General features: G+C 37.3%; 1 protein-coding gene across 3 annotated transcripts in view; it reads right to left on the bottom strand.

Annotated features, from left to right (window-relative positions):
* ptprua (protein tyrosine phosphatase receptor type Ua) overlaps nucleotides 1-12054 on the bottom strand; it is a 353612-nt gene that overhangs the window by 63046 nt on the left and 278512 nt on the right. For all 3 annotated transcript variants that reach the window (XM_067426694.1, XM_067426695.1, XM_067426696.1), the window contains exon 17: nucleotides 7877-8064. In XM_067426694.1, coding sequence (XP_067282795.1) covers nucleotides 7877-8064 — 188 coding nt within the window. The remainder of the gene's footprint in view (nucleotides 1-7876; nucleotides 8065-12054) is intronic.

Raw genomic sequence — 12054 nt, 5'->3', positions numbered from 1 at the left:
TCTTCTCGTTTGTGCCAGTCTTCTACTGAGTTTACATTGGCCAGCTCCTGCATCAACATCACATGTATGCCTCGTGATGCTCACATGAACAGCTTCGGCCAATGGTAAGCCAGTGTTCTGGTGTAGCTCTGATGTAACTCGAAAGCTGTTTATGTCAACAGTGTAGGAGACACAGACATGAAGAAATTGTCTTTCCTACATTTCTGGGTCTTGAAAATGTTAATTAAATAGCTGTCTATGGAGAGATCAGAGAGCTCTCGGATTTCATCACAAATATCTTCATCTGTGTTCCCGAAGATGAACGAAGGCCTTACGGGTTTGGAACGACATAAGCGTGAGTAAACAATGACAACATTTTCATTTTTTTGGGTGAACTAACCCAACTATGAGGTACTGATTGTATACTGATTGCACACAAATACAAAACCCCATAACAACAAGACACTAAAATAATGCAATAATCATTAATTAAACAACAAAAGATGTAACATAAAACCCTCATGTACATAACTTAGGTTGCGTGATAACCAGTCCCAGCCGCAGTGAAAAATAATAAATTTCCTCAGTCACTTTAATATCTGTTTCTGTTATAATGTGTGCATATCGCAGATTACACATTACTAAAAAAAAAGTTTACCCACTATGTGCAGAGTTCATGGAGACACTACTGAAACGGAGGTGCTTCTGTAGACAAACAGTGTTGGGAAAAAAGCCAGTGTCTGCTGGTCTTAGTTTGGATTGCCGGAGGGAAGCTGTTAGAACAAGAAGTGAGCAGGGAGGAAAGGAATCTTCAATAATATGTGTGGCCTAGTTCACTGTTCTGGCCACCCAGAGCTTTGCCAGAGAGGGACACTTGCAGTGATTGCTTTGTCAGGATAATGTGCTATAGATGTTTCTTTGAACATTTTTTAGCAGAGCAAAACATAACATGATTACACTTTCAGTCTCTGAAGAATTGTATGAGACAAGGTTGTATTTGAGGAATTACATGCATTGATGTGCTTTCTGACAGAAGTAATGTTCTTTTATATCACATCTGAGAGATAGATGAGAAGAAGCATTTGCAGAATTAGTCTACATTGACTGTAGAATCTCTGATCACCTCGGAGGGGAGTGCTGGGCTGTGTTTCCTGAAATCAATCATGTTTTCAAAAGTCGTAGGACATTCTCAGAAATATAGACAGGGCTTGAAATTAACTTTTTTGCTCACCAGCCACTGTGGCTATTGGTTTTCCATTCTTGGTCTAAAATGCCATGTCCCATTGAGCTTTACCAAATGGCAGTTGGTGTACTAGATAGTGTGATGTGTACTTGTGCTCTTTAGCGAGTCCCACTTTAAAAAGCCTATGATGCACCCTCGATTTATGCTTTTGCACAACTCTGCAAATGCAGCATTTGGGCTAGAGTCATAGTTGTTTTGGATATTAAGCTTTTCTGTTTGGCAGCCATTGTTGCTTCACTCAGTGTTTGCTTTAAGTGAGAACAAAAAAATGCTGGTTACCTTGTGCCTGGTTAAGGCACAGTTTTGTATTTCTCTGATTGCATTTTTGTATCTTTTGTATCATTTTTGTAGTTACTGTTTTTTGCCATTTTGTTTGGTGATGCAAGTGACACAGAAGTTATTCACTCCGCCCTTAAATGGGATCATAAGTCAGAATATAACACATTCATTTTGTGACACTGATTGATAATAATACATCTCTCTCTCTCTCTCTCTCTCTCTCTCTCTCTCTCTCTCTCTCTCTCTCTCTCTCTCTCTCTCTCTCTCTCTCTCTCTCTCTCTCTCTCTCTCTCTCTCTCTCTCTCTCTCTCTCTCTCTCTCTCTCTCTCTCTCTCTCTCTTTCTCTCTCTCTCTCTCTGAAGAGGATGTGAGCTGGGCTGGAGTTGCCTGAACCCTCATGAGGAAGGCAGGAAACATGGAGCTAGACTGCCATCTTTTCCTCATGGATATTAGAACCACTACTTTTTAATCTCAATTTGGATTTGGACATTTGTATATCAGATACTTTCAGAAAAGCCATATGGAAAGCAAACATAACAAAAATTGGACATCTAATGGAAACAAAAGGATGGATAACAGTGGAAAACTTTGCTTTAAAACTGGGAATAAAATCATTCCGATTGGCACAGAAAGTGTTAAATCAGATTTTAGAGTCTCGGCCACAAGACTATACTGTAGACTGGCACGGGAATCTTTTGATAAAGAGAAAGCCACCGCTGGAGAAAAGGTCTGGAGACCTTCAGTGGAGAATTGTACATGGGATAATAGCTACAAACAGATACAGAGCACACCTTGATCCACAGGTAGGGAGGGGTTGTCCTTTATGTGGAGAGCAGGAAACCGTTTTTCAGCTGTTTTTAGAGTGTGAAAAGCTTCAGCCACTTTTTCAGAAATTGGAAGAGTGGTGTAATACTCTGAGGGAAGTGTTTACACCAGTTTTATTCATCTATGGCCCAAAATATAGTAGAAATATGAGGGATGTTCATGTTTTAATACATTTTTTTTATTTGGGCAAGCAAAACTGGCCATAGGGCTTTCACGGAAAAATCTTTTGAGAGGTGATGGATCAACTGATGTAGTGGACATTTAAAGGGTTTACTAAATTCGCGGATCAAAATAGAATTTTTTACTATAGATTGGTTAACCCTTGTGTGGTGTTCATATTTGTGTTACTCAGCCAGTGTTCCTGGGTCTGGTGGACCTGCTGCATTTTTGGGTTTTTAATTCAACAAAATCAAAAATGTTATGTTAAAATACTCAACAGATATTTACTTCATCCTAATTACAACCAATATAAATAGCATATATGGTTAATATTTTTTCTTTACCTTTGTTAGATCACATTTAAGAATTGCAACCTTGTGTGGGAACAGCAGGGGTAGAAACAAAACTCACTCTTGTAGCTACTCTCTCACACTTACAATCTCTCTCTCTCACACACACACACACACACACACACACACACACACACACACACACACACACACACACACACACACACACACACACACACACACACACACACACACACACACACACACACACACACGATGAGTCTCACACACACACACACACACACACACACACACACACACACACACACACACACACACACACACACACACACACACACACACACACATGCACACACACCCAGAACACACATACACACACACACACGCACGCAACCCCCCCACCCCCCCAACCCACACACACACACACACACACACACACACATACGCACACTTGGATATGTGGTATATGGTTACTCTCCATAGGTATACTGGTTTTTCTGATGTGCAAACTGTATAATCTACCCCCCTACACTAACCCTACCACTTAACCTACCCATCACAGAAAACTTTTGGCATTTTTTGAATTTCAAAAAACACCATTTAGTATGTTTTAGTGTGAGGACACAGATATCGTCATAAAACATGTATACGTTGTAATATCCATGTCATTATACACATTTGTGTCCTCATAAACCATATACAAGAAAACACACAGACTAACAGCAGCCATGATAGAAGGAGGACAGAGTAAAGGTACACAGGACCTACATTTCCCACACTTTTATTAGCCCAGGGAACATCCTGTGTGTAATATAAATGTGTGTGTGTGTGTGTGTGTGTGTGTGTGGGGGGGGGGGGGGGGGGGGGGGTATACAGTGTGTGGTCATTGAAAATGTGTTCTGATATATATTCCTCACAGAAAATGAGCCAAGGCCAATGAGTCTCAGTTTGAAAAAAATAATGAATCATATCATTTTGATCATATCATTTGGACCCGAACACCATACAAGGCTTAATGACATAGATATGTTCAAATACAAATGGGGAGTAAATCAATGTATTTTTGATGTTGATGATGATGGCATATTGCAAATTTATGTTTAAATGTTTTTTGTCCCAAATTCTAAGAAACATTATTGTTAATGTTTAAAAATATATAATGGTTTTTTAAACCTATTTTGTAAATAAAAAGACCTTTAAAAGTAAAAGTCCCTCCCCCCCTCTCTCTCTCCCTCCCTCCCTCTCTCCCACTCCCACTCCTTCTCCGTCCATCTGTCCTGTTGTCATTGAAGGTCACTGCAGGCTCAGCTGCTACAAAGGGTGACATTCTCATCAAAGTATGCCATTCTTTCATTCTTCCTAAACCAAATCACATAATCAATATTTCTTTCTCCCCATCAAAAGATTTCTCGTCCTCCCTCTAGTCTCTTGAAGATAGAGAACTCCAAAAGACAAAAGGCACGAGAAAGATTGTTTTGATTTTGAAAGCAATTTTGCGCAAGTAAAATGTCTATTCTTCATGCAGTTATACTATCACATTACTCTTTGAATTAAGGTATATTTTTAAATTTCTAAACCCTCTTTGAGTGTTTTCAGACTAGAACATTAAGAGCACACTTATGTTTGTTTAAGATTTCAAGTCGCACACCCTCAAACCTTACCCAAGTAAGCATAAAAAGGTGGCTGTTCGGCAACACTATCGATTTTTGCAGAATTGTCCTGCATTGCCATTATGCCAACAGCTGTAAAATGTGTGTTGCTGCTGGTATTGATGATGTAGTTAAACTCGGACCAAGCAATTTAATCACATGTGAAAGCTCTTTAAATCCAAGAAACACAGAAATTATGCTCAACCATTGCTGAGTGTTTGTCGGTCTAATTTTCGTGGTGTGCTCTGCACCGTTACCACTAGTTGAAACCCCTTCGGCAGCTTTTCGGCTGACTGGGCATGTTCAATTGGTGGAGGAGCCTGTTGGTGAGAGAAGTCTCTGATTGGATGTTAAGCTTTGCAAACCAGTGCACATGAAGAAAACAGAAGTGATGAAGGCAAGCAAACGGAGTCAAGAGGGCACACACAGAAGGATCTTCTTATTTTCCATCTTTATTAAATATATAATATAGAATGTTCTGCTTTTTTCGGTTTGTATAGCCACAGTCCTAGCTCTTCTGTTTTCCCTTTTTGAATGATGCATGCTGATATAACAATATATTTCCTTTCATGGCAGATGTAGAATGTACATGCTAGTTTTATGTAGTTTTAGTTTTAACAGCTTTTGGAAGCAACAATGCAGAAACCAAATGTATAAAAAAAATGTAAGGGACTGATGAATAATCTATAAATTGATATAGATAATTTGATAAGCACTAGCCACCCGTTGTGAAAAAGAAGTATACTTAAAAAATAAAACTTATGGACATAATATACTTTAAAGGGATAGTTTATCCAAAAATGAAAATCTGATGTTTACCTGCTTTCCCCCAGGGCATCCAAGATGTAGGTGTGTTTGTTTCTTCAGTAGAATACAAATTCATATTTTTAACTCCAACCGTTGCACTGCTGTCATATAATGCATATCAATGGGGTGTTTTTCTATGAGAATCACTATAAGAGTAAAAACACTCAACAGTGTTTATGTTTTTTTTTTTACCTCATAGCAGACAGATCTCATCTAGTATTCCCAACGCCATTACTTCCGTCAGAGAAGGTCAAAATCTGGCGCGATCATAGATATATGTATAATATATATATATATAGAACCCTCATTAGTGCCTGCACGGATCGGATCGTACACATATCTATGATCGCGCCATCATTTGACCTTCTCCGGCGGAAGTAATGGTCTTGGGAATACTGGATGAGATTCGTCTAATATGAGGTAAAAAAATATCATAAAAACATTTCGGTTTATTGCAGAAACCGATCATTTTTGGTCTTAAGACATCAATGTGTCGCCACGAGCCACAGGGTTTAATATGGATTCGTACACTATAAAAAAATAATTTAAAAATAAGTTACCTGGTTGCCTTAAAATTTTGAGTTCATTGAAATAAAAAAAATGAGTTACTACAATGAACATTCTTGAAAAATCGACAACCTTTATTCAAATATTATTAAAAGATTGGATGAAGGAGACAAATTGTGCTATTTTTATGATTCATCACATTGTTTATGTGGTTCAGATACAATAATATTTTGAGGTTCTATTTATTAAACCAATTTCCTTCAAGGTATCAACTCAAATTTTTAATTTCAATAAACTAAAAATGAAGGCAACCAGGTTACTTAGTTTTTTAAGTTAAACCAATACATTTTTTACAGTGTATGCGTTTTTACTCTCATAGTGACTCTCGTAAAAACAAAACAAAACAAAAAAAACACCCTATTGACATGCATCATATGACTGGCACAGTGCAACGGTTGGAGTTAAAAATCTTAATTTGTGTTGAAGAAAACAAGAAACAAACTGAAGAAACAAACACGCCTACATCTTGGATGTCCTGGGGTAAGCAGATAAACATTAAATTTTCATTTTTGGGTGAACTATCCCTTTAAAAAATGGAATTAATCGCAAATGGGATGTAATATTTTCAGACGCTTAATCATTAATTCAATGTAAATGGTCCTCATATACTCTGAAAAGTTTAAGAATGACTCACATTTGGGAGATAATATAGATTATTCCATATGATTATAGATGTATATAATCACTCCTGACATTCAAGACAGTTGACAGTGATAACCATAGAAAAGCTCAGGATTCTTGTAGCTATAAACAAAACAAAAAAAACATGATTCCAAACATGGATGGTGAGATGAGCTGTCAGCGTCTAAAATATATTTGCGTCCAATAGTTGCTGTGGCTCACAGGTGCGCATATAGCTTAGAGTGGGCGACGGGCATGGGCTGCGAGTTGGCTATGATGCTGCATATTTTGTTGCAGGATAGGCTTAAGTCTTGTAATGTATGCTTGGCTTTAGCTGCAGTGGACGTAGTCTGCATTCAGACAAATCATAGAGCCAATGACCTTACCATCAGCTAGTGCAATGAGAACAATTGTTTTGCAGAAATATAAAGAGGTTTTTAGCAGAAGCACGAGAAAACCACGGCAACCATTTAGAGGCTTCTTCCACCCTTCTAAGAAATTGTGCCCCAAGAGTCTTCCAACCACTGTCCCTTTCTAGGTCTAAAATAATAAGAAAAAAGGTAAAAGCATGGATTCTGAAGGAGGGATTCATGTGCCTTGGTAAACTCAAATTAATGAGTCAAAAAGAATATATGTTCCACTGAGAAAGCATGGTAAGAGCAAAGAAGAATTGGAGGTATTATTAATACATGGGAGGAATATTTTGAATGAGAAATGTCTTTTCTGTGAAGGGATGATATGAAAGAACTTTGAAAGTTTTGGCAGTACTTTGCTCACACGGAGCCAAGTTCTGACATTAGTGTACAAGTCACGTTCTGGAGTTATCCATGTTTTTTTATAAAACACACTCCTCAGAATGAGGGCTAAGAGTGACAACATACACTATTGTTTAAAAGTTGGTTTTTTTTTCACCCAGGTTGCATTTATTTGCTCTAAAATACAGTAAAAAAAGTAATATTGTCAAATATTATTACAATTTAAAATAACTGTTAAAATCTATAATTAATTTATTCCTCTGATGGAAATGTTCACCCTGGTCTTCAGTGTCACATGATCATTCAGCAAATCATTATGTTTCATTGATTGGTGCTTAAGAATCTCGTTAATAGCAATGTTAAAAAAATTAAATAAATTGTGCCGTTTAATATTTTTTGTTAATAACCGTGATTTTTTACTTTCAGATCTTTTTGACAGATATAAGGTTCAGGAGAGCATTTGTGTTACATACAAATCTTTGTTGTCATTATCAACGTGTGTAATGTCTTTGGAGGCAATGTAGGTTCATCAAATATCAAGCTAATAGATCTGCACAGTTTTGCTTCAAGTTATAAAATTCCTCACTCAGTTTCCCATTACTACATGTCACTGTCTAACCCAGTAGGCATATATTTGCTGAATTGCTTGTCAAATCCCCTATAACCTCAGCGGACTCTCACCTCGTACTCCTGTTTGAAGCCGTACCCCTCTCCTGTCTTCATCTGGTTGATGTGCTGGAGCAGGTCTGCCACCCTCACAGCCGGGTGGAGCTGTCCAGTGTGGTATGGAGAACTTTTTCTCCTGCAGTGCCTTCTGGGAGAACCACCCAGCAGGCTGCTGGACTCGTTTACAGTGCTCCGCTGCTCATCTGAGGAGTGACGAGAGAGAGAGATAAACACAAACAGACTGTGGACCAAAGGGAAGAAACTACAGGTAACTTGCAAATTGCAGGGGGAGATGTTTCACTGAAGGCGTGAACCGTAACAGCCGAGGGAGTTGTCTTTCTGATACTGTGAACAGCAGTCAGTGTGCGAGTGTGAATTGAAGTAAAACTGCAGGGGCAGATATGTTATTGTCACATTGTGGTTATCTTAGGAACAAACTGAGGAATCAAAAGATCAAATACAACTGAAAAGCAGACCCGGTAGGGTCTAGGGACCTATAGAAGGGTGGGCTGACAGATATCCTGGGTGGGCTTTTTGGGGGGTGTATACGTATGAGATGGATGTATGGATGTATGGATAGAACCAGTGATAACTGTGAAAGAAAACAGAATGGAAGCCTACATTTTACTATAGCAATGAATGCAAGTTTAATTGCGATGAAAGGGGCGATTAAATGCCACAAATGATGTGTTTTAAATTCCATTGTGCTACTTTTATATAGATTTTTAATGTAAATTCCACCCTAGCACTGTTGTGCTCACATCTCTTCCCTACTTTTGCAGAGTATTGTGCATGACGTGGCTTAATGAATGTGGCACTTGTGTGCTTTTAAAAAAACTTTTAAAAACACACCTTTACGCATCTTGCGTTTCTAGCAAAAACGCATCATGTGTGAATGGCCCTAAACTGATTGTAATCAGGGCATTTTATTTCAGTACTGTTGGTAACACTTATGCATTTTAGACACATACATGATGTTCTAGATCTGTCCATGCAATAAATGCACATTCTTAAATGAGGATTTTTCTTTTTGCCAATTTCAAATTGGCATGAATAAAAATATCAAACCAGAGCTGTGTATAAATATTTACAAGATACATATTAAAAAATACAACTCCTTAAAAGTGTGCAAACATAACATTACTTTCAGTTAATAAAGGAAAAAATACTGCACATTTCTGGTCTTCTGGAAACTGAACAAAGGATCGAATCAAACACAAGGAAAACAGACGAAACCATAAGGGGGCTGTTAGAAGATGTTCAATTTGATGAAAATGGCCTGCATAAGTCAATTTTTGAACCACCTGCCTTCCTTGTAGGGTTCTTGTCAGACTCTGTAACTCTAGCACAAGCCCAAGTGAAATACCCCTGTTTCCCGGGAAAATTGTCTTAATAAATCATTGTCTGGCAATGGAGATTGTTGTTTACTGACCAGATAAAGATGTTTTTTTCTTATGATAATAAAAGAGCCTACACCATACCTCTGTTTATCTCTCTGCACTGGCCACCAGTTGGGGCTTGCAGCAAGTTTAAGACATTGATGCCTGTATATAGAATGGCCACAGGGCTCTTCCCTTGGAAAGTAACTATTATAAAATCACTTTCAAGAACATTCATGTTAAAGGGTTAATCCCCCAAAAATTAAAATGATTTCATTAATTACTCAGCCTCATGTCATTCCAAATCCGTAATACCTTTATTCATCTTCGGAACACAAATTATTTTAACACCCTGCTATTTTGCAAGTTCTCCTACTTGGAAATCATGGAGGGGTCTAAAATTGTCATCATAGGTGCATGTCCACTGTGAGAGACATAATCTAAAAAAAAAAAAAAAATCCAGAAATCACAATATATTATTTTTTAACTATTTATTTGTATGATACCGCTGCAAATAAGTATTTAAACACCTGTCTATCAGCTAGAATTCTGACCCTCAAACCTGTTAACCTCGGACTGCAAGGCTCCATGCAAGATCTCCCCTCTTGGGGTCTCAATGATCCTAAGAAAGGTGAGAAATCAGCCCAGAACTACACAGGATGAGCTGGTCAATGACCTGAGGAGAGCAGGGACAACCTCCTTCCCTCAGTTAGAGCATTGAAGATGGGTCGAGGCTGGGTCTTCCAACATGACAATGACCCGAAGCACACAGCCAGGATAACCAAGGAGTGGCTCTGTAAGAAGCATATCAAGGTTCAAGGTCGCCTAGCCAGTCTCCAGACCTAAACCCAATAGAGAATCTTTGGAGGGAGCTCAAACTCCGCGTTTCTCAGCGACAGGCCAGAAACCTGATGGATCTAGAGAAGATCTGTGTGGAGGAGTGGGCCAAAATCCCTCCTGTAGTGTGTACAAACCTGGTGAAAAACTACAGGAAATGTTTGACCTCTGTAATTGCAAACAAAGGCTACTGTACAAAATATTAACATTGATTTTCTCAGGTGTTCAAATAATTATTAGCAGCTGTATCATTCAAATACATAGTTAAAAAATCATACATTGTGATTTCTGAAATTATGTCTCTCACAGAGACATACACCTGTGATGACAATGCATGGATCCCTCCATGATATCCAAGTAGGAGAACTTGCAAAAGCTAAAAAAAGCAAGCTTCTTGCCCTCCATGTGCATCCCACAAATCTCCATCAGCTGCAAGATGCTATCCTTTCAATATGGGCCAACATTTCTAAAGAATGCTTTCAGCAGCTTGTTGAATCAATGCCACGTAGAATTAAGGCAGTTCTGAAGGTGAAAGGGGGTCAAACAAAGTATTAGTATGGTGTTCCTAATAATCCTTTAGGTGAGTATATATATATATATATATATATATATATATAATTTATATAGGGCTGGGTAAAAATATTGATTCATCAATAATAATAATAATAATAATAATAATAATAATAATAATAATAATAATAATAATAATAATAATAATAATAATAATAATAATAATTATTATTATTATTATTATTATTATTATTATCAATAATTAATAATTAATAATAATAATAATAATCTTTTTACCTTTCTGGGCCTTCTTAAAAAAGTCTTCTGGGAAAGTCTTAATAAAATACCTGTCTATGGAGTGGTCAGAGAGCTCTCGGATTTCATCAAAAATATATTTGTGTTCCGAAGATGAACAAAGGTCTTTGGGTTTGGAACGACATGAGGGTGAGTACTTAATGACAATTTTTTTTTTTTTTTTTTTTTTTTTTTTTTTTTGGTGGGTGAACTAACCATTTAACTGTCCCTTGCTGATGGAGTAATCTTCCTAATCCTGAACTGCCAAATCCTTGGCAATATTCAAGAATCCTGAAAACTAATTTCTTCCATGAGCAAGATATTTTCATTGCTGGAAAATGGGCTTTCAATAAAACTTGGCTGCCTAGAAAGGCTACAGTAGAAAGGCAATTATAATTATTTCTTTTGAAATTGGTGCTACATTGCCTTCCCTTTTGCCAAATAGATATGAAAGCTTCAACACCAATACAGTGGGCATGTTGCCATTCAAGGTACTATGAGCTGTTCATCAATGGTTTGCATTATTTAAACTTAGTTTTAAAATAATAATAATGTTTAATAGCATGGGTGGTGAAAAACTATATATTATCCAAGATGCTGTAATGCAATTTCTAACAATTATAGCAGGGGACACCCATTCCCATGATGCAATATAGATGATATAATCTAGTCAGTCTCCCTACACTCTTAAAATACTTACATAGTTGTATATAAATGCATATTTTGTAATAATCTTAAATATATATTGTTTCTACAGATATAATCAGCAACTTTAAATTAATAGTTTTATATTTCACCATTATTTTTTAATTACATTATGTCATTCACAATACTTTGTGGGATGAAAGTTATTTCCCTTGGATGTTAAGTACACAGTGTTGTACTTTTGTTCTTTTGTTTTAAATAAAAGTTTGTAATGTTGAAATTTGCTTTGTAGCTGGTTGGCTTGATACTTGGGCTTTTAACGACTGAAGAGAAGAGAAGAGAAGAGAAGAGAAGAGAAGAGAAGAGAAGAGAAGAGAAGAGAAGAGAAGAGAAAGAGAAGAGAAGAGAAGAGAAGAGAAGAGAAGAGAAGAGAAGAGAAGAGAAGAGAAGAGAAGAGAAGAGAGAGAGAGAGAAGAGAAGAGAAGAGAAGAGAAGAGAAGAGAAGAGAAGAGGAAGAGAAGAGAAGAG

Source organism: Pseudorasbora parva, chromosome 19, assembly GCF_024679245.1.
Source record: "Pseudorasbora parva isolate DD20220531a chromosome 19, ASM2467924v1, whole genome shotgun sequence".
NCBI lineage: Eukaryota > Metazoa > Chordata > Actinopteri > Cypriniformes > Gobionidae > Pseudorasbora > Pseudorasbora parva.
The sequence above is the reverse complement of the archived record's forward strand: the minus strand, read 5'-3'. Positions and strand labels throughout refer to the sequence as shown.